This window comes from Trachurus trachurus, assembly GCF_905171665.1.
Source record: "Trachurus trachurus genome assembly, chromosome: 12".
Classification (NCBI taxonomy): domain Eukaryota; kingdom Metazoa; phylum Chordata; class Actinopteri; order Carangiformes; family Carangidae; genus Trachurus; species Trachurus trachurus.
This window is the reverse complement of record NC_139908.1, coordinates 11,270,370-11,293,704: the sequence shown is the minus strand read 5'-3', so window position 1 is coordinate 11,293,704 and position 23,335 is coordinate 11,270,370. Positions and strand designations below refer to the sequence as shown.

Here is a 23,335-nt window from a genome sequence, read left to right as displayed (position 1 = left end):
TTCTCACAGAGACACCTCCGCCGACTCCCTCCCCTGGCGATGGGAAGTGTCTGCCTTTCTTTGTCCCCTACGGCCGCTACTGTTACTCCGTGTACAACGGTCAGCAGGGCTTCTCCTGGCCGGACGCCCGACACTACTGCCAGGCGGTGCGGGCGGAGCTGGCCTCCATCCACAGCAGAGCAGAGGTGGAGTTCATCAGGAACCTCAACTACACCAAATACCACAACATCTGGATCGGGCTCACCAGGGACCGCAACTGTGAGTGTTGAAACGATGATATTGATGCTGCTGCCTCCGTGTGCGATGACGATGACTTACATTCACGCTGGAACGCCTGTGTGTTTCCAGTCGGCTGGGGCTGGACGGATAGCACAGCGGTGGGCTTCCTGAACTGGGGCCCCGGGGAGCCCAACGCAGCCTTTCACCCCGGGCAAGTAGCCGAGGAGAACTGTGTGGAGATGTATCCGGACGGACGCTGGAATGACAACGACTGTCTGCAGAAGAGAGGGTTCGCCTGTCGCCACCGCCAGTGTAAGGGTTAAAAAACATAAAAAGTATTTTGTTTTGTTTTTCAAAGATCAATACAGTCTAAGTTTTTAACAACAACTTCTCTTTGTGAAACTCTCTTTCAGACCATTCAACAGATGATGGTGGAAATCCTATTTTCCCCACAGACCCTCCAGAGGTCAACAGTAAGTGAGATGAAATACCAAAACACTATTTCCTCACAACTGATTTGCTATCTGTCCTATAACCACTCATTTAATCTTGAGCATTTAAATATAAGTTCACACCAGATGGTGGGAAACATCAGAAAAACAGAAGCTATACAGTAGATGATGGATTCAGTGTGAATGTTTCATCAAAGACTTGACTGCATTTCACTGCTCCCCTCATGAGTTTTTACTGTAGCTGTAAAGCTGTATATTATTAGTGACAGGATGTAGGTGATGCTGGAGGTATTAATGGGGCACTCAGTGAATAAATAGTTGCAAAACTAACTTAGTAAAAGCCCACCAACCTCTGCTTTTGATGCAAATATTAGCATCAAACTAAAGCAGCCAAATATCATTAGCTTCAGCTCTCAGCCTCTATAGTGTGTGCAGCTGCTTGTCACATGTACAACTCTCTCTCTCTCTTTGAGCAGATGCAGGGCTGATAGCTGGTGCCATCATCGGTGCCATCGTGTTTTTAACCCTGATAGCTGGACTGCTCTACTACGTCTTCAGCGTCCGCGGATACAAACTGAGCGGCCTGAGCCTGCCAACAAGAACAGCCACTAAAATCGATGTGGTGAGTGATTGATTAGCCTTTCACGGTCGATCATAGAGACGATGATGGTTCAGTTTCTGTGTGAGTGTAAATACTAAAGTTGTGTCATTCCTCTGTTGCAGCCGGCATTCAACAACCCCAACTTTGGAGGAGAATCAGACACATAAACCATAGGGTTCAAGTTTTGTACAGTATTTTTGCTTAAAAACAAATCAGTAATTAATTAAAAGCAGTTGTATATAGTGTAAAACATCACAAATCACAATTGTGCATTCAAGAAGAAAACTTCATTTCCATGTGCTGCACTTACATTAGATGTTTCTTTTTGTAATGTTTGCAGCAATAACTGTGAAACATGTCCAGACTCTAATTCTCTGCAATGCAATTCTTCTTTTCATTGAGGAATAAATGACAAAGTCAAATGAGTAAAAGACAAATGAATTCATTTCCAGTGTTTATTCATCTGTGTACACTGCAACACAAATTCTTTACATAGTTCACAAAAAGGAAAAAAAAGCATCCTTCAAAAACCTTTTCTGAACATTTTTCCTATAAGTAATTAATCGGACAAGATGTGTAAACTTGTTTGAGAGTAATTCATAAACGAAGCACCAACACCCGATGATAATGAAAATAAAGCCACAGGTTGGAAAGACGAGACCCAATAACATCCCCCCAAGAGTAAAAAAAAAAGAAAAGAAAAAACCAACAACAGATGAAAAATCAGAGTTTTATCTAGTGTCAAATGCCGAATTTAGTGTTTTCACTTTGTGTGCAGTGTAGACATCCGTGGATAAGATCAATACAATAGCAGCCTGCTGACGATCTGTACGTAAAAATAATCCCCCAATTTCCATGGCACCGGTTAAACTCCTCACCTAAAAAATATCACTTTTATCATTAATATGAGAAAATAAATCGAGGAACACTTTGTGGTCCTTTTTGTTCAGCCCTTTTAGCGTGAAATAGCATGGACACACCAACTGAATTAACAAGCGAAAAAAATCTCACAATTCAATGGCACTCGTTTCCAAAGAGGCGCTAATATCTAAACCAATGTTTCTTTTCTCCGATCGCTAAGTCATACTGATTAGTTTTGTTTCCCCACAGTGCATCGATAAGAACCTGCGACAACTGTGTCAAGAACTCATTGAAATTTTTAAGCCGACAAAACTCAAGCTTTATTGCTTAGATTCAAAAATAAGGAACACAAGGAAAGACGAGCACAGTCCTGCCGGTCTGATGTACAACAGTGCACTGAAATCAACTACAATACTCTTTTTTTTTTTTGTTAGTAAGCTACAGTTGGCCTTTTCTTCTACTCCCACAGATTTAGGGAAACATTTGCAACTCAACCAAAACGTGAAAATCGTGGAGGAAAAGCAGCTCACTGTTGTGAAAACAAAGAAAGGAAACATCACTGTAGTTTTTAGTTTCATGATTGCGGTCGTCCGCAACAGGACTCAAAGGATAACTCAAACTCATGATTGTGAACCGCTAAATCCTTCACAGTACATACAGAAAGTCAGGATGTAAAATTAGTCGCTCTTATGTTTTTGTTCTTTAAAAAAAGACACATGACACAGATTTGATCTTAAAAACCCAATTTCTGTTTGTACTTCGAGGTTTAGTGGTGTCTGGTCTCACATTGTTCCTTCTGTGTGCAAACAGAAGCCGTCCTAAGGTAATTATAATGTGAACTGTGATGGGGGGGTGAGTCCACAGTCCTATTTATGGGTGAAGATGAATCTTACAATTCAGCTGACACCAATTTAAAAAATTTTGGAAGTCAAAGTGAGGCAGGTCAGGTGTGTATTTCAAAAGATTTGCACAAAGTTTCCTCTAAATGTTGCGTCCCTCGGTCGTATCTCAGCAAGTTGCAGAAACACAAAACAGAATTTTGGTGATAATATTTTTCTAACTTCGCAAGATTCGCTCCTTGGTTTGTTGAACTAAGACAGTTAAAGTTGCATAATATCTTTGGTTGAACATTGGGATTCACTTTTACACCGAGATGACTGCTCTCAGCTTGTTTGCTGTGTGTTCAGCTCTGGAGAGAAACTAGTCAGCGTCCGTCACCACCAGCAACAGAATCACAGCCAGATTAAAGGCTGTGACCCTGAGCTGCAGCCGTCGACCATCTAACCACTACAAAACCTTTTCAAGCAAGAAACCCCGAGTCGCCGTTCTGTCACGCCCCAGAAGTTTCCAACCATCGGTCACTCTGACACAAACGAACAACGGTCAAGAGGCAAACTAACTTCTTCCAGGAGCAGAAAGGTCAAGTCCAAAAACAATGGTTCTTTAAATGCCCTTATTTAAAAAGAAAAAAGGAAAAATCTGTGGAATTTGCTGTGAGAATTACCTGATTTATCTTTATCTGAATGATCTATGAATGATTCCAGCTACATACAATATGTATTTTGTCTTGGAAGAACACAGTAACACATTTTTTTTGTTTTTCATTATTCATAATTGAACACAAAATGAGCTTAAAAAAATAAATAACCTTGATGCTGCTTTGATGTTGCAATCTGATGCTTCATTATTTCATTATTGTTTTTCCGGCTACAATACTTTGTCCATATTTGACTTTCATCTCTTAACTCCCCACACCGTCGAGATCAGACCATGAGACCATTGTTACATTCTTCTCGTGTGTCACCCTGATGCTAAATTTTGTGGGGAAAAGAAATGCTGTCTTTAAAAAAAAGACCCAAAGCATCCCTGAATCCAAAACAAAAAGAAATCTTTTCAGACTGAAACAGGGAAACTTAAATCTCCTTTTAAGAGAAAAACAGATACTTTTGAAGAATGCTTTAAGTGCTTTTTCAGGTCGTATCATTCACGTGCTGTGAACCGATTGCTGCCTGATCAGATGTATGGAAATGTACGGTAACAACGTAGTGATAATAAGAATAATAAATAAGATCTGTGTCGGTGTTCGCACCAACCACCACCACCACCACCCAATGGCACTTTTGGTTGTATCTGATTACGTTACCATCCTATTTCAATTAAGGTCACTATTAAAGCCCTGATTTGCAAATAACTCCATGGCGACCAGAAAATGTTAAACCTTCTAAGAAATGAAACGTGCAGCTTGCAAGTGGAGTCCATGTGTTTTCTTTTTAAAGTGCTAGACAGAGAGAGAAAAGAGAGAGAAGAGGAGGAGGAGGAGGAGGAGGGGGAGAGAGACACCAAAGTGAAGAGGAGGGTATAAATAACAAGTGCAATGATCAATGGATTTTCTTGTTGCGGAAATTCCAACTATAACCTCAGTAAAAACAAACATGAGATGACATCTGTGTGTCGTCTGCTGAAGAAGATGTCCATGTGACATAAAAAAAAAGAAAAAGAAGAAGAATAAGAAGAAGACACAGGCCTGAGGGACAGTTCATGTTGGTTTCACGCTGCGGTGAAGTAGTAAAGGCCGGGAGGAGGAGAAGCAGCAGCACGATTGTTTTGTTTTGCAGGCGTCCGTCCGGTGCCGAGAGCGAGGCGGTCGCTGGTCACTTCACCTTCTGGCCGTCCAGCCGCAGCCAGTGGACGCCCTGTCTCGTGTAACGCACCATGGAGCTCATGGTGGACGTGAGGCTCAGTGGACCCATGAGCGCGTCCAGCTCCGTCAGCATCCCTGAAACACATTAAAAACATTAGTCCGACATAAATATTAGATAGGACTTCTCCCTGTGGCTTAATACGATATTGATCAGTGTGTCTTTAGACCGCTCTCTGGAAGGATCAATGTCAGATATGAAGCTGTAACTATAAAAACTACACAGGAACATGAGCTAGCTTTCATTTGAGCTACTCCAGTCAAATGTCAGTGGATGTATTTTGATTAAATCTGAAAAACATGAAACTGTTGTTTATGCTGAGCTTTTCTTTTATGTATTTATCATTTTATAACTTAAACGGACAACGAAGAGTTTGTATTTGGTTATGAAAGAGTCTCATATTAATGTGGATGAATCTACGTTACCCACACTTGTTAATGGGTCCATTTTCGATAAATATATCGTTTATTCTTTATCGTTATTTTGTTATTATTATTTAGTGGTCGACTTGCCCAGCATTTCCTAGTTTCGGTTTCGTGGGTCATGGGAATAACACCACCAAATCGCCGTTTATGGTCGGAACTACGACGGTATCTGATCGTCTTCAAGCCTCCGACTTTCGTTCTTGATCAATGAAAACATTCTTGGCAAATGTTTTTGCTTTCATCCGTCTTGCGCTAGGTCCAAGAATTTCACCATGCGCGCGGAGGCTCATGGGAAATGTAGTGTGAAAACACCTCGCTTTCCAAAACTCCTCGTTGTCCCTTTAAAAAATTTCTTTTGTTTCTTTTTTTAAAATCCACAAATATTAAATATTTATATATTATAAATTGAGTTATTATATGTGAAATGAGTTGTATACACTGATTAGGTTAACAGATATAACCCAGTCAAGTGTATTTGTGACATTATTAATTGATCTTTAATGGAGCTTCAATACAGTTTACAATCAGATCTATTTAGACAAACTATAATGAATATCACTGGCCTCATTTACATTTCTGGCTTAAATTTAACCACACCTTCGTAATGGTAATTTGAGTCTGTACGTAGGTTTTTGGATCCCCATAATCCTGACTAAACAATTTGATTTGACTTTAAAAAAAACAGTTTGGTCAACACATGTCCGTGTCCTACGTGTCTCCACTCTCACCGCTGCCTTTGTGTGCCAGCGCCTCCGCCTGCTCCCAGATGTCGTGAGCGCTCAGGAATAACGTGGTGATGTTGACGTAGGTGAATGCCACTTGTTCGATGGCCTGAGGAACGGCCACGGTGCCGCCGACGGGGCCCGCGACCGGCCCGCTGCCGCTGCTGTGGTTGGAGCCAGGACCTGAGCTGGTGGACGTGTTGGCTGGAGACGGCATGTCGGGCATCGGGGACGGGGTGTCGGCAACTCTGAAGGAGAGGGAAGAGGAGGAGGACAGAGAAGGGTTTGGTCAGATGTTGACTTTGCATTTAGTAAAAATTAAATCTAAATCTTGGACAGTGAAAGGAACGGGGACAGTGCATGACTCACCTTGATGTGCAGACAGAGGGTGGTGGTTCATGTGTTGCCTGAGCAGAGCTCTGACAGGAAAAACAAAATATTAACCATAGTCGAACAACTTCATCAACAGTTTTTTTGATTGGCAAATACTTATACTTTATACTCACATTGAAGTGATCAGTGAGGGTCTTTGAATACTTGAGAGCAGTTTTGTGTTTGTGGCGAAACATGGCCATCTGCAGGAGGGACTGGCACTTCAAACTGAGAGACACAATTAATTAATGTTATTCAACGATTCACAGTTTGTGTGACTAATTAAAGAAAACAAAGAAGAGACTAATGAAAAGTGTTTTTGTTAGCTGCATTTGTGACTCACCAAGTAATAATAATATTTTGTTAGTAATGTTATTCATTACCCCAAACCATTACACCACTACTTGTGCGGAGAGATTGTGTTCATGTGGAGCGTGAGCCAACAAAACAAATATCCAGCTCTCCAATGATTTAATGCAAATGCATTAGATACACAACCCAGTTATTCAATTAAAGGAGTAATTACAAAGTAAATGTTTATTAAAGGTGATGATTTAATGTGTTGGACTCATCATGAATGGATTGGATCAGCAGGATCAGTAATGGACAATCAAATTAATTCTTTATACTGCCCATCTAAATAACTGCTACACACACACATACAGACAATTACAGCTGCTGTTTATAATGTTTCAGCAACATTTCAAAAAAATCTGTTTACTAAAGAGCCAAAAACTGATGGATAATAACAAAAAAAAATGGTGTGTAGAGAAACACCAGAGAGAGCACCGTCGACATCTTACCATAAAGCTAAAAAGTCCTTTTCTGAGGGTGGAGCAGAGGGGTCCACTGTTTTAAGTTTCAGCACAAACCTGTGTTGAGTGGAAAATTCAACATTAATGCCTGACATTTAACTTGGTTTTAGGAGAAAAATGTTTTTGCTAACTGCTAATTACAGATCATGTATGATGAGAGTGGGTTCTTACTTGAGCAGCTCCACTGTCTCTGCAAACATAGTGTAGGAAGACATTGAAATCTGGGGATCTTTTTCCATAGCTATGCCGCTCTCAACAAAGTACATGGCTGCATCCAGGTAGTTGAAAGCCTTACTGAGTTTATCCGACTGCAGAGAAAGAGCAACAGACAATTGCACTCTGCTCAGTATTTACTCAATGTGCTGTTTAGACGGCACTGTTTGTTAGAATATGAATGCAAGACAAACAAAAAGAGAGAGTTACCTCTGCATCCGCTTTGTGCTTCAGTCTTTTGGCCTCCTTTATGTAATGCTTCACTGGATACTTCCTGCAGGTGGAAGAAGAAACATACAACAAACCATCCATAACTCTATTTAAACTGCTGTAAATAAGCATGCTGCTCTAAATTTAAAATAAATAAATCAGTATAAATCAGTCACTTTCAAATTCCCGATCAGCAGATCCTTCAATAATCTCCAAGAACATGAGCTCATTCAATATCTGGCGTCTCTGGATGTAACTGAGGAATAAACTCAACAAGAACACGTCAACTTTTAAAATGTCACCATCCGACCTCACTGCAGTTTTTATTGCCTTCCCACTCCCCACAAATTACATTTCACTCGCAGGAGTTTAAGTTCAGGACTTTCCCACCAAAAGAAAAACGGCAAAACTGACTCTGTAGTTAAATTTCTGGCAACAAAACAAACAACTGTGTATAATAGCAATGCTGCCTTCAGTCCAAACACTCTCGCAATTTAGTGTTAGTTACTCCCAAAGAGATAAGAGTCGGGGGCTGAAAACTGGAGTACTGGGCTCATATCCACTTCATATAGCACTTCATTATGAAAACATGGTTTCAAATGATAAGTGTGAGGCACATTATGTGGTACTGTGAAAGCTGCTTTATCTTTTACTCTGGCTTTTGTTTTTGCTGCAGAGTTATTAGGAGTTTCTGCTTTTTAAGTGGCACCAAGTATCGCCAAATGTTTTGGTTACGCAGCTAAAACCAACTCTGTTTTTTAAACAAATCTGTGCTCAGGGATCAAGATCTCACAACTGTTTCTGTTTTTGAGGATAAAGCTGGAAAAAGAGGAAGTCTTGCTGTTTGTAGAGAAAACCAAGCTACGTCCAACAGGTTTTAAGGAACATGCATAGAAATAAACAAATTAATTTAGCACAAAAGCTCCATTATAGACGAGTTCAAGCTGGTCTACTCTTACCTGTTGTCAACCCTGAGCAGGGGCCTGGTGATGGAAACCTCCTTGTTGGTCTGTGAGGATGATGGGACGGCGATGCTGCTCTTTGGAGGCTCCTGCTCAGACTGCAGATACAGATGTGAGTACAAGAACTAATTACTAAATGACTCTACGCATTCATTTAATATTCACATTGGAGCTGCTGATAGTTACCTTTTCAGACTGTGGGGCCGCTGTGTGTTTTACACTCCTCTTCTTGTGCTTGCTGGACTCTTTGCTCTTGGCTGCCTCCTTGCTGGACTCCTGGGTCTCCTCATTGCAGCGTTTTTGTACCTTTGACTCTTTGGGCGTCACAGGCGGCTGCAAAGACGATGGAGGATTTTTCTTGGCCTTCTTTCTCTCCCGCTCCTCTGCTGGATTGCTGGAACTTCTGTGGACAAGAACGATAAGATCTGACTGAGACGACTCACACATAGACGCAACAAAAAAGGACATTTCATTTTAATAAGGTTAACCCTGGTTACAAAAAGTTATGGGATTTAGGGAACCTACTCCAGTTTGATCAAAACGTGAGCCGACGAGGTATTCTTGTTTTCCAGCCTCTGTCTCTTCCTCGGGACACTTTTATTCTCTACCTCCTCCTAGAAGACAACAAATCACATATTATAAGTTATAACACATATAGGACTTCTCTATGACAATATAAAGGTGTGCTGGCAGGTTTCTCACATTCGGAGGTATGCTCTTTTTGCTGGTTTTTCTGTGTTTCTGTGGAGTAGATGCGTCGTTGCCTCCTTTGTTTTGCTCGATCACCACCACTGATCTCTTTGCATTGCTGGCCGTCTCCTGGTGGCTGCTGGACGTCTGAGGGACTCGCGTGAGCAGACTCAGATCGATCTTCACCAGGAGGGATGTAGGAGGCCTGGGGAGGTCCCGAGAACCCTTGGCTGAATGCCGAGTCTTCTCCGAGTGCTTGTGGCTTGTTTTGTGAGACTTCTTGGTTGTCTCTGCCTGGGGTTTGCTAAAGCTGATTTTTACTGGTGGGGCGGGAGACGACCGGTCGGGCTGAGCAGGACTCTGGGTGGGGCAGGAGCAGGGGTTGGGACACCTCGCACCACAAGTTGGACACTGACCATACACGACCTGTGCGACCTGTGCGACCTCAGGCTTCGATCCAGCCTTCCTCTTGTCCAGAGATGTGTGTTTAGAAGTCCTTTTAGCATCTTGTTTAGAGTCACTGCCGTCCTTGCTTTTCTTGCAGTGTCTAGTTTTCGTCTTGACCTTGGGTCTGTCTGTGAAACACGGGTCTTTGTCTCGTGTGGCTACAACTTCCTCACACTTAACACTAACAGCTGCCTCAGCGTGATCCGGGCAACTTTTCTTTGCTGGTTTCGATGAGTGCGTGTTGCACGACAGTTTAGCCGGTTTCTGGCTACTCTGCTGGTAACAGTTGTCCTGATGGGTTTCTCTGCGCTGCTGGGGTTTGGCGACGTTGTCTCCGAGCTCTTTTTGGCGAGACAAAAGCTGAGGCTTGGACTCCCTGCCGGGGGCGACCACCTCTACACTGAAGTGCCTGGAGCTCTGAGTGGGGAGGGGCTGTTTGTGAGTGGGGCTCCTGGCGACATGAGTACCGCATTGAGTTTCAGTGCTTGAGTTCTGTTGGTTGGACCTGATCCAGTTCCCCAGCTGCCAGTCATGGCCACCATGGCTGACGGCTGGAGTTTCAGGCTGTGAGAAGACATATAGACATCATCATTCAAACAAAGTTGTGTTCATGACTCCACGTTACTCGGTGTATGAATGCAAAAAGGGGACAAATTACCTCAGTTTTAACTGAGCTGTTCACTGCAGCTTCAGGTGGCTCCTCCGTGGTGCTTTCACTGTCCGACTCCGACCTCGAGCTGCTCTCTGAGTCGCTGGAGCTGGCCGACTCTACCCCGCTGGAATGTACTGCTTCAAATGAACTATAGCATACATACACACACAAACACAGGATGCTATAATGACATGTGAACTAGTTTAATTCAGAGGAACTGCATGATCAGGTGATTGTGAATGGCTGGTTGAAAGCAGCCTCTGTAATCTATAGCAGCACTGTTATAGCCGTGGCCCTGATGAAGCCAGCTTGATTAAACTGCATTACAGCTACAAGGATGCAATAGTCCATCTCAAGCTCAGGAACTCAGGAGTTGATTTATGTCTGTCAATGTGTCATTTGAATCTTGGCCGTTGCACTTTGCTCTGTAAAGCACCTTGTGACTGTTGTCTGTGAAAGGTGCTATATAAATAAACTTTCTTCTTCTTTTTCTAAAGTTGCACATCCTCTGTCGTGTTTTGAAAAACAAAGACGAAAAAAAAAAAACAAGTCTCTCAGAGGAACCAAGTCACTTACGATGAGGAGCTCTGCTGGTTGAGCTGGGATGGATCTGTAGGAGGATGAGGATGGGGATGAGGATGAGGAGGAGAGGAGTTGTAGCTTTCTGGAAAGATAAAAAGAAACAAACAAGATAAGTTCATGTCGCTCTGTAGCTGATCCCATTTTTTTAAAAACTACATAACATTTTAAACTACCTAACTGACTCATATGCAAACTAATGTGACCGTTTCTAAAAGGGTCATGGCGTGCTGTAATTTTACTACTAGTAATCCACCTCAGTCTATTTTAATAGCATAGCTACTGTATCACTGCTGTTAAAGATTATACAACTGCTGCTGTCCAGTCCTAAATTACTAATGTCTTGATGAGGTTTCATCTGTGCTACTCCGTCTGTACAGGTCAGTAAAGTCACAGTAACCTGCTGCTGAAATGGCTTGTTTACATTTCTCAGGACCAAAGGACTAAATTCCTCAACTGTTGCACAAAAACAGGTCGTCTTGTGCAATCTAACAATGTAACACTATTTTTTTTTGTCATGCATTAGATTGGACAGCTACAAACCTTTCTGTTCAAACAGCAGCGCGGACGGTATCTTGATATGTATTGAATGTACTTGTGTAATACTGCACAGACTGACCTGAGTTTGGCTTTTAAAGAAAGTCTCTCGTGCTTTCACATTTGGTGTCCGATTATTCAACAAAACATGACATTTTCCACATTATGCACCATTATTCTGGTTTTTGAGTGTGAACCGTTTGTTTACGTTGCTAAAATACATCATCCACATGTGAACTTATTTTCTGGCGGGTGTTCAAACTACTAACAGAACTTGTAATGCAAGTAGCACTTAAGGAGCCATTTGTAAGTGTTTCTGCCCCTACAGAGCCAACATTAACATTAACAGCTGTTCACTTATCCGTCTGAAAGAGACAACGTGAGGTCAGCATCAAACGTGCCAAGAGCTATCTCCAGAGGTAGAGAGCAACCCTTTTTGTTTTCACTTATTAGTTTGCATGCTAACCAGCCATCCTGTCATCACTTTCAGATACTGACTCACTGCAGCTGCTCAGAGGGCGTTTTATAATCTACCGCCTCGTAAACAACCGTGGTTGAAGCTCTCAACAAGACTAATTAAACTGCCATTAATCATAACATGGCAATAGTGAAACTAACAACTGGTCAGTGGATAAGCGAGATAACATGGGAGGAAAATGCACTTCTCTCTCCTACAGGCCCCAGTCTCTTTTCCCCTTGGCTGAGGTTAATTTGAGATAAAATTGTAGGGTTGCCTCTCTCCTCCGGCATTTTGTGGTCAGTTCGCAGAATAAGAGACATGGGTTGTTGCCATAGAAACGTAGGTTTTGAAGAAGAAAAATACAGTGGGCTAGAGGCGAGGACGAGAGGTGCTGCTTTAATTCCACGTATATTTAAAAGTTGAAGCGAGGGGGAGAAAACAGAAGGTGATATTCAGGTCAAAATGACTTTCAGTGTTGTTGTTGATGAGACCTTTAGAGTTTATCTACAGGTTGTACATTCATATTTCATGATGACAGATCAATCTGCCTGCTACGGCTGACATAACAAGAGTCTATCCCTGCTTTGCATTTACTCACTTTGTCCCGGACATGAAGAGACATGCTCCGCTTCCTGTGAAGACAAAAAATAAATTCCTTTTAGTTACAGTTTTATAACCTTGCAACCTGCTTTGGCAGCAATGAGGTTTAGAAAAAATTATTGTGCGGAAGGCAAGAAAAATTAGAAATTAGTTTAAATATCCACAGCAAATGTAATCAGAGTTCAGCTATAGACTTGTGTCTATTTGTTGTGCAGCTGATAAATTGACCTGAGGGTGACACAGGTGGACAGGGCTCATCTTTGGGAGAGCATGAATGTGCTCAGTATATTATCTGGTAATGGAGAAGGCCACTGCACAGCTGCACCGTGGTTCTGGCACCGACGTCTAACAGTACAGGCAACCATCAGAGAGTTTTCCTCCATCACAGCTCAAAAACATGCTTTGTTGTTGTTGTTTTTTCCAGCTAAAGAGGTTATACTTTTGGAAAATAATGTTTTGCTTTTAAGATTAAGAACGGACATGTTGTTTTCTGTCCTTCAACCAGTAATCTAATGATGCAGAGAGGATTAATGCAACCGCAAGGTCTCCTCATACTTGCATGTGGGTCATGAGCAAAACATTAAGTTATATTTCAACCTCTTCTCTTACCTTGGCTGAGAATGGGGACTTGGAGGGTTCGTCTGTGCAAGGTGTGCGTATAGCTGTCAGAAGAGGGGGCCATGGTTGGGTCATCTCCTGAGAAGAGGAAAAGATAAAAATGAGTGAGATATATGTTGAGCAACGTTGGGAAACCTGATCAAAAATCTCTACCACTGAACCATGTCTTTACCCATCTTTCAAAAAATCAAATTGGACCAACCAAACAGTTTAAATAACAAACACAATGGGTGAATGGGTGAATGCAGGGACATCGGAAGCTGGGAACATTGCATGACACTTGGTACTCGCCAAACTGGTTCTAGCATCTCCAAACAAAATGTCATGTTTCATAAGCAAATATTTGTGCAAAAAGCAAACACCACCTGCGCTGTTAATCCTCTGGATGGAAACGGCACGAGGAAAAGAGGAGAATAGCACAAAGCCTTCAAAGAAAAGAAAATGCCACAACCAGACTGACATCTAACCTTTGGCAATGTGAATCAGATTCAGTGTCATTATGCACTTTGTTGAATCCAGGGTGAACAGTAAGCAGCTGGTAAACTTAACTCTATGTGCATATGTTTAGTAGAATTTTGCATTTATTTTAAACCATCCCATTCATTTAGATCCCACTTTATTGCAAACAAAATCTGATCACTTTGGGATCTGAAGAAACTTGAATTAATATTTGCATTTACCGCCTTCCTTCTTCCTCTTCCATTTGTATCCGTGCAGCTTTATAGTTATTTGTATTTGCATCGCTTTTCATAAAATGTATTAAATGTGCACTATTTTAAATAGTTTTATCTTTCGTTTGGTTCTTTTTAGTGTTTTCTTTTTTTGTGTGCATCCATGATGTGAAGTTTAGAGTTAAATGTTTGAATGAATGTACGACTATGAATATAGATAAGTTATAAAATAAAAAACAGCTGGACTTACCCTCAAGATGTCCTCAACACACTGAGCTTCATTTGTCCTTGTCTGGAGAAAGGAAAGGAATAATTATGAGTTTCTGAAATCACAGTTAAAATCTTTATACAAATTATAAAATGAAGACTAAACATACCCAAACACAAAAACTTAAACAAACTTTCAAATTTTTTGCTTTCACCCTGGTGTTGTGCAATGCCAACTAACACCCCCACTCCCCTTACTGCCTTATCTACCCCGGTAAATGGCACTGCCAGTTGTATTGCAAGAGCTGCCATTTTATCTTAAAACCAACCAACTAAAAATGTGTAAGTACAATGAAATCTCAAATCAATGTAGGATGTTGTGACAACTTATTTATCAAAAAATATCAAAAGAAGCACTTTAATCTTCACGTCAACGACCTAAAAGTGCTGAAACAGTCTCTGTCCAGAGCAGAAGATAGAGAACAGGCCCACATAATAAAATAAAGTGGATAAAACATTATCTGTCAATAATATATTGCAGTCCTATACCAAATCTCTGCTCACTACAGACTCAAACAAACGAGTGACGCAACGCCCCGTATCAGGCAGCAACATAGGCCGACGCCAACATCAGATAAATACTGTGTGTGAATGAGTCAACAGCCTGCATTTCAGTTTGTTTTCAGACCTCTCTTTCAGTTTTTCCTTCTGAATGGACAGTGTTTGAGATAAGGTCAGAGTGAATGGGCCCCCAGAGCAGTTATGTAAGTTGGTGACAAAGCTCATTTATTGTTCTGCTGAGCCCAGGGGTGAAGGTATCAGAGGCAGCTGAGGTCACATATGAAAACATAAACCACATGCTGCTTGCCACATACACCATGCGACGCACCTGAGTACGACATCAGGAATGCATGATGGATTATAATATATTTGCAGGAAATATAAATGTATTTGGTATTAACAGTGAACCTAAAGTGTAAAATCTGCAAATCTTAAAAATTGAATTGCTAATGTACGACCCATTACAGATGTGGCTTGATGAGAAATGGAGGAACGAGGCAGTGCCCAGCTATCGTGCACTGGATTAGTCCCTGCAGTGAAAGCAGCAGCACATTTAGTGCTAGTGCTGCTGCTGCTGCTGCTGCTGGAGGGTGAGGGGGAGGTGTGGAGAGCTGCAGGTGCAAGGGTTGTGTCTGTGTGCGAGTGTGTGTGTGTGTGTGTGTTTGTGTGTGTGTGACAGAGAACAGATGAATAGAGTTGAACTGGAGTTCAGCCAAATTCTCCAAAACAAAGACAGTCCAAGGGCCTTTTGAAACGCCTGAACAGTCAAGCAGAAACATCAAAACTATGAAGAGGTTTTAAAGAGAACATCCTGAGATCAGCAGACACACAATCCTCTTACAGGGAGAGAGAGAGGGACAGAGAGCGAGAGAGAAGAGCGCTGAGAAATTATCAGCGTGTCTTCCCTCGTCCTATCGTCTGCACCACAGACACTGGAAGCGTCACACATGAGGTTCAGTAACACCTGATACATCACAATCAGTATGTTACGATATCTGTGTTAGCCACTGAATAAGTGACTTCTACAATCTAACCACTGATAAATCATTTTCTTCTCTTCTACAAATATGAGGAAAATCTAATTCACAAAAATCACAGTGACTCTTGTAATTATGCAAATGAACAAGAATCTAGTCCTGCAACCACAACCTTACTCGCTCTGCAATTTTGCATTTTACTGGCCTTGGCTTTCTCAGAAGGGAGCTCTTGTTCTCACTACAACCCCCTAACTATTTCATTGACGGAGCATTTCAGTATTTTTGGAAATACATTTATTCACTTTCTTGCTAGACAATCAAACAACTCTTATGTCTGTAAACTGAACAAGAAGCAGTAGCCAGTCAGCAGCTAGCATAGCTTAGCATACAGACAGGAGACAGGTGGAAACGGTTACGGTGGCTCTATCCAGAGTTAATGAAATCCACCAACCAGCACCTCTGAAGCTCAGCATGTAATCTGTTTTGCTGTTTCCAGACTTTCCATGCAGCTAAGCTAACCAACTACATAGATATAAGAGATACTGATCTCTAAGTCCTTTAAAATCCTTTTTCATTACTGCTCAATTACTACTACTGTTATCTTTCACTTTAGATTACATTGTACATAATACGATATACGGCGCCCACCTCCAATTCTGGCAGTATCTTCATTTTGCCCGGGTTAGACTTGCTGATTAACTCTGGTAGTGGTACATATGGCTCTGGTGAAGGCTTCAGCTCAGGTGACTCACTGACCACCTGGTCCTGACCATCCATGGGCCGCACGTAGGCCGTCGGCTTCTGGGTCATGACGACGCTGGGCTGCTTCGACGGCAGGAGGGGAGGGAAGGTCTGGGAGGGGAGCGCGCTCGCCTTGGTGGCCTGAGGCAGAGACGACAGATCTTTGGGCGATTGTTTAATGTTAAGTGCGGGAACGTCCGTGGTGCTGGAAGAAGACTCCGAGGGGCGATCCGAGGACTCCTGAGGCCGATGTCTATCGAAGGCGTCCTTAGTGTCCGTATCAGTGATGTCGTGGTTGCTGGAATGTAGGAAGGGTAGCGGCTTAGCGTCAGGAGACGGAGCAGACATTTCCTGGGAAAGGCTGACGAGCTCCCTGAGATCTGAAAAGGCCTCACTCTTCTTCTGCGGATGTGCTGGGTGTCCCGGTGGCTGGCTACTACTCTGACTGGGGTTCAAGGAAGACTTTGAGAAAGTGGATGATGAATGTCCGTGTTGGGTAGGAGAGGAGGCAGCCGACGTCGTCCGCGTGGGCTGAGGGGGGCATTTCTGGTTTTGGGTTGAACAGTAATGGACCTGGTTGTGGAATGGAGCTTTGGTTGATTTATCGGTGTTTTGCTGATCCTGATCTGACTGTGAGAAGCTGACGTAACTAGGAATGGGTAAAGGCTCGGTGATAAGGGGATAGGGATTATTCACATCTTCGTAACTGCCCAGCATCCTCTGGATTCGATTGGAAAGCTCATCCCCTTTGTTTGTCTACAAAAAGAAGAGGTAAATATTAAAAAATGATAAAACAACAGGGTAGGAAACCTGAACAAAATTAACTCTTGGTCATAAGAAAACAAATAACACTGGCAGTGACGACAGTACATTTGTTTTTAAAAAGCACAAAACACTAGAGCATTGAGCAGTCTCTGTTTCCCGGACTGACTGAACATGATCTATAAGCAACATACAGATCATAATCCAGGCTGTCTTAACAGATGCATATCAAAAGAATCTATTTCATCCACTTCAAAGCAAAGAACTGGGTGTTATCTACAAACAACTGGGCATGGATGAGGACCACCATGTTGATAAATTGTACTGGTTAGATCGTCATAATAAAATAACTGGAATAACTGGAATTGATTAAAAAAAACAACACTGATAAAATCATCTGAATCTTTTTTTCTGTTTTTTTTTAATTTTTTTTTACCACAAGTCTTTTCCTTCCCTTTACGATTCCATTTACGGAGGTTGCTGGATCCATCTGCAGCCTTAGAAGTGTGGACATTACTCAAAGATGGAAAACAGGCCTGCCATCACCTCTGCACTTTTTTATATCATATAATCTGTCTTTTTTATGAACAGTTGATTGTCCTGAAAAAGGTTGCACTTGGCTGATACTAAAAAGAGAAGGCAGCGAAGGGCCGGTGCAATTTCTAGCTAATACATAATGTATTGTGATCTGCATCAAGGAGACTGTAAGGGCGGCACCTTTACCTTGTACGGTTCCCCGAAGAGAGGCACATTCTCGGGGTTGAGTTCTTTGGCTTGACTGGTTTCTTGATTCCTCTGTTCCCAGGCTTGGAGGCGAAGACGGTTCCTTTCTTCACTGTATACACTGTTGTAATCAGGACAGAGAAAGAAAGCTCTTAAATGACATTGCATTTATGAGCGCATCGCTTTCACTGAAACACCAGCTAAATGTCAGATACAGTAAGTTCCCTAAAATGGAAATCCCCAAAACCATGTCAAGACTGACGACTCTGAGATTGTGTTTAAATCTTTTTTACACTTGTTTAACATCCATAAAAATGAATAACAAAATGTGTTTTTTCCAAAGACACCAGAGAATTTAGAGAGTGCACTTTTATGTCTTCTTTATCACAGCGTTGTCTACCCGAGGGGCAGAGCAGCAGTGTCTGATGGGAGAAGGCGGTGCCAATCATATGTACAGACAAGTGTAATTAGACTCACAGATGCCATGAGGATTCATCACAACATTCACATCTGTTCTCTCCAGTCCCTAAAGATGACACGCAACCCATACAGTCACCAAATGGATAATTACAACTACTAGTCCTGATACGGTGCCAGTGGCAAAACTAATTTGTTTGCTCTAGTAAATTATATTGTGGAACAACAGCTGGCCCCACTGGGCTCAGGCCCTGTTTAATACTTAAAATAAACTAAAATAAACTCATTAATCATCTATGTTTGAAATTTTTTTTTTTTATCCTCCCAAAACCCAAAGTGTTGATCATCCTCACTGACAGCAGCCCCAATGGGATGCTGCCATAGCAACAAGTTGAGCAACACAGATTTGGGACCAAAGCCAAACAGATGAGCACTCACTCATTAATGTAGCAGAGAGAGTGGACAGACTGCTAGGACAGCATGTACTGCCACAGCCCATCATACATCAGTATTAACCTGAATGATGTGAAGAGTTGAGTTATTTCAGAGTCTGCAACATGAAGCGAGCGCTCACATTTTCATATGGTAAAAAACTTTGGTGACTTAATGATGAGTGACATCTGCTACCGTCAACTGTTTTTGAGCCATTTGGTGACGATTTCTGCAACATTCAATCAAAATTGAAGATTTCAATAAACAAATGAAATGCAATTGTATTTTTAAACCTTTACATGGCCAGAAAAACCAGTGAAGGTAAAGAAATGGATATGATTATTTTTGAATCGTGAATTTATTGAGCTCCCTCGCTAACTAATCTTAACATTTAAGACACTGAAAGAAATTAAATGTTAAACTTTTTTATATCTTGCAAGACCCATTTTGAGCACAACACCAACAAAAACATAAATGCTTTGTATGATTTTTTAGACGTACAGTAGAGAGAGATACCTTCAACTATGGTCAGAGCTCTGAGCTCGCCAGTTTACTGACTGCAGGAGACAAAACATCAGAAATGGATAAACTGTGGAATAAAAAAGTAAACTGAAGACCTGTCCATATAACAGAACAACCCACAAAGCTACACTGACTGAAAAAGCCAAACCCAAACAGAGGTGAAATAGAAACTCCAAACCTCTGAGATGCAAAGTATTGTCGAATCTTTTGACAAAGGTGTAAATCAAACAGAAGATTTCAGTCAGTGAAAATGTAAAGTGCTTATTCAAGGAAGCTTGACATTTAGAAAAACAAGTTGTTCATTACACAGAGGCATTCAAAGCAGTACGATGGGGCAACCACAGCATCTGAAGAGACAAAGAGGTACCGGCACACCCATATCAGTACAGGATAGGATATATGATTCCAGTCAATTAAGACCATTTGATACCATTTTCTGATTTAAAAGATGATACGCCTTAATTAAGATTTTGATTCTGACATTTGTACTCTTGGTTTTTGATAACATATAACGATTTTTTGTTTTGTTTTTTTAAATAGGATTCAATTACATTATTGAATTGTCGGTAGTTCAAAGTTTTATATGCAACATATGTATCTACAATGGACCAAGAATTACTTTAGATTTTCCAACATCGTGAGGAATATGGCAGGACATATCATGATATTTGACCTTGCCTGCTCCAGACAGATGCACACTGAGACAGCCAGAGTATTTCAGGGTTAAGAAGGTGCTTTCTATTTATAAAATCACAGATGAACTTTTGCCCTCTCCACCAAAGTTGTGGAAATGGACTTGAGGATATTCAGCTTTCTTTTACCATCTTTGCTGGCTTGAAAAGTTAGACATTATACCTTTAATTAGTCCTTTCAACATTTTCCCTCACTACCAAGTGAGTACTTTGTTTTGATGCTCCCCTTGCATGAATTCTGGACAATCTCTGAAAGGAAGTTTCGCTGTCAGAGAAACTGAATCATGATCATTGTTGGACAATGCAGGTCACAAGTCAGTATGACTTTATACAGACAATGCAGGTCACAGAGTGGCTATAAATTAGAACAGGAGAAAATATAATCATGTCTGAATTTCACTTTTCAAATCTATCACAATATGAAGTGAAATGCATGAGCAATTGGGCTGGGAATCACCAGAGGCACAACGGTAAGGTACAATACGATTCTTAAATCACAACCTGATATTATTGTGATTTTAAACATTTTGTGATATCCCAACCAAGTATCGTATTATCTTATTGTGATACATTCTTATGTATAACTTTTTTTACACCTGCAAATTATCTCCTAACTTAAAAGGAAAACCTGATTTGGTTTGGTGAACTGTGTTTTGACCACACTTAGATTGTTATTCTTGTAAAGTCCTAAATTGCAGTCCTATTTGCAATTTACCTCATAAAAGATTGATACTTGCCTTTATAAGCTATTACTATACCCCCCCCCCTACACACACACACACACACACACACACCTAAAGAGCAAAAGAAAAACACAGCAGCCATTTAAAAACGTGCTCTGCCTAGTGTCTACCTGTTCAGCCAGCAATCTAAATCAATGGGTAGATGATTAATCGGTCTGCAGACAACCAATCTGCTATTATTTTTTGCAAATGATTAATCAAGCAAATAAAGATTGTTGATTCAATTTAAATGTGAGGATTTGATGTATCTGATTGCAAACGTACTATTTTTGATGACAAAACACAAGACACATCATGAATGCATCATCATGGGCTGTAGTAAAATTATAACAGGTATTCATCACAAGTTTTATAGATAAAATAATGAACTAATCTGTCAGTCACTAGTTGCAGCCCTAATAATATTCGTAGATAAGACTTTAATGTGCACAATTATGTCGGTAAGCTGACAGGCAAACACAAAGCTGTCCCTGTGAAAACAAACTTCAATTGTTAGGCTATATCTCAAGTGTTAATGTTACGCAGTGGGTCATGTGTGGCTGCATGTCATGTCTTATCATTATAATTATTATATTTAGGGGGTGTGGTTTGACAGTGTGAGAGGGTTAAATGAAACTGATACAGACACTTTTAACCACCGACTGATCGAGTGCCACTGCCCAACTAAATCCAAGTTAGTCAAACACGACAGACGAGGTTTGGCACACAAAAAATATGAATCGTGAATGGATCTGCGTTGTTTGCAACATAACTAAAAGAACATTATACATACATATATATCTTATATTATATTTATATAAACTTAAACTATATGTAATATATATATATATAAACTTAAACTAGCCTGGTGTAAACAACAGAGAGCAGCTGGTTAAAAAAAAAAAAATCACACCAGGCTGCTCTTTTCCAGCTGATTCCACCTCTTCCTCGAAGTGCTTATCGAGCTAAAGCCCTGCTGCCAGTCAGTTTTACATTAACCACAGAAAAACTACCACCACCACCACCACCACACCCTGGCTACATTACGTTACAAACCTTCTCACACTTTACGCATGAGTTTTTAAACTCAAACTTTACGCCGACACGCTGTCAAGCGCACCCCGGTGTGCGGGCTCACCGTATCGGACTAATTACCATCAGTCGGTCGGGGAGTGTTGTTGGAGCAGCTAGCGCCCCAGCTGCTAGCAGGAGCAGCAGCAGCTAGCCTCGGCTAGTGTATGTGTGTGTACGTGTGTGTGCGTGTGTGTATATGTGTGCGTGTGTGTCTGTCGTCTTCCTACCTTGGCTGAGATGCCATGGTGCTGCGCCTCTCACAACAGCCAAAGTTGGCTGTCATGTGTTTGTGACAGTCCCCAGCAAGCTGTGTCCTTCCCTCTTGGTCACATTGTTTCTCGGTGGAGGTTGGTAGTTTTTTTTTTTAGTTCTTTTTTTTAGTCCATTTAAATCACTGTCAGGCCGCCGTGGTTTGATAGTTGTCTGCTGCTGCTAACCGTGCGTGTTTGGGTCGTCCACTCCACTCTCTCTCTGCCTACTGGATTGTTCTACTCTATTCAGCCATCCGGGGACCAAAGGCTCGGTTTTATACACTCAATAGCACAGCAAACTTGTCCGAAAACACCGCTAAAGCAGCTCTGACCAAGTTAAAAGCGTGAATGTTGCATTAATATATCCGATAACTCCATTAAAAGCTACATTATTTACTGTTTTCCCTTAGTCGCTACAGTTTGGACAAACTTTACAGCGCTACCCCTGCGCGACACAGACATGGTACAGTCATCAGTGTTTACATGTGTTTGTAACAGAGTGGTGTTATGAGACCTGAACTTTATATTATATGTATCATAGATAGATAGATAGATAGATAGATAGATAGATAGATAGATAGATAGATAGATAGATAGATAGATAGATTTTAATTAAAATGCATTGAGAAACATCTGCGGTTCTGTTTTAAGCAATAATTTGTCTCATACTATTTTATCTGTATTGCTTTGTATAATGTATAAACTCATCTGTGTGGTGAGTTTCCATTTTATGTGGGTTTAATGGGCAATAAAGTAGTATAGATAGATAGATAGATAGATAGATAGATAGATAGATAAAATGCGATCAGAAACTGATTGAAAAACATTTGCTCTGTTTTAAGCAATATTAACCTATCAATTGGAATTTATCAATACCTTACACTGTGGTCTTTCAAATCAGTGTGTGTTTGCATCATTTGCTTGATGGATAAAATTAAATTTATTTGTTCCATTGAATAATAAATAAAGGTCAGAACACAATGATATAATGCAGATATAATTAGTAATCATTATATATTTCATGCATGGTGCGCTTTGAAAGTTGCCTTTTAATAAACAATAAATAATAAGATACTCCCCGGGATGGGATATTGAAGTAATGAATATGTATGCAATAATAGGGATCTATTATTATGATAATTTCACATGCCAGAATCTAAATTTTGCTAATGGCTGTTGATACAGTACGTTGCTTATTCATGGGTAAGAAAATCTGATGGCGCTGAGCCTCCATGTAGCCTGCTCAGTTCAGAGTTGATGACATGCAGCCAAAAGCCTGCAGCAGACAACACAGAAACCACTGAATACATTTCGGCAAGAACATGAGGATAATAATGCTGCACACAGGGGGGAAAAACTGAAAAATCAAGTGGCCCGTGTCCCTTTTGCGTTGCTGTTCTTGGGGCACCAGCTGTGCAGAAAAGTCTGTTACTGGACACTCACTCTGGG

General features: G+C 41.1%; 1 protein-coding gene across 1 annotated transcript; it reads right to left on the bottom strand.

Annotated features, from left to right (window-relative positions):
* Positions 1-1,719: 1,719 nt before the first annotated feature.
* LOC310994953 (AF4/FMR2 family member 1-like) lies at positions 1,720-22,110 on the bottom strand. The gene is made up of 19 exons (XM_083983880.1): positions 21,863-22,110; positions 17,777-17,897; positions 16,199-17,047; positions 14,056-14,097; positions 13,126-13,212; positions 12,515-12,548; positions 10,917-11,004; positions 10,347-10,488; positions 9,254-10,252; positions 9,077-9,165; positions 8,738-8,954; positions 8,549-8,649; positions 7,590-7,653; positions 7,338-7,474; positions 7,155-7,223; positions 6,486-6,579; positions 6,349-6,398; positions 5,986-6,227; positions 1,720-4,909 (listed from the first exon to the last, which is right to left on the bottom strand). Exons 1-19 carry the CDS (start codon positions 21,916-21,918, stop codon positions 4,785-4,787), a joined length of 3,606 nt encoding a protein of 1,201 aa, XP_083840006.1. The 5' UTR covers positions 21,919-22,110; the 3' UTR covers positions 1,720-4,784.
* Between the last annotated feature and the right edge of the window lie 1,225 nt (positions 22,111-23,335).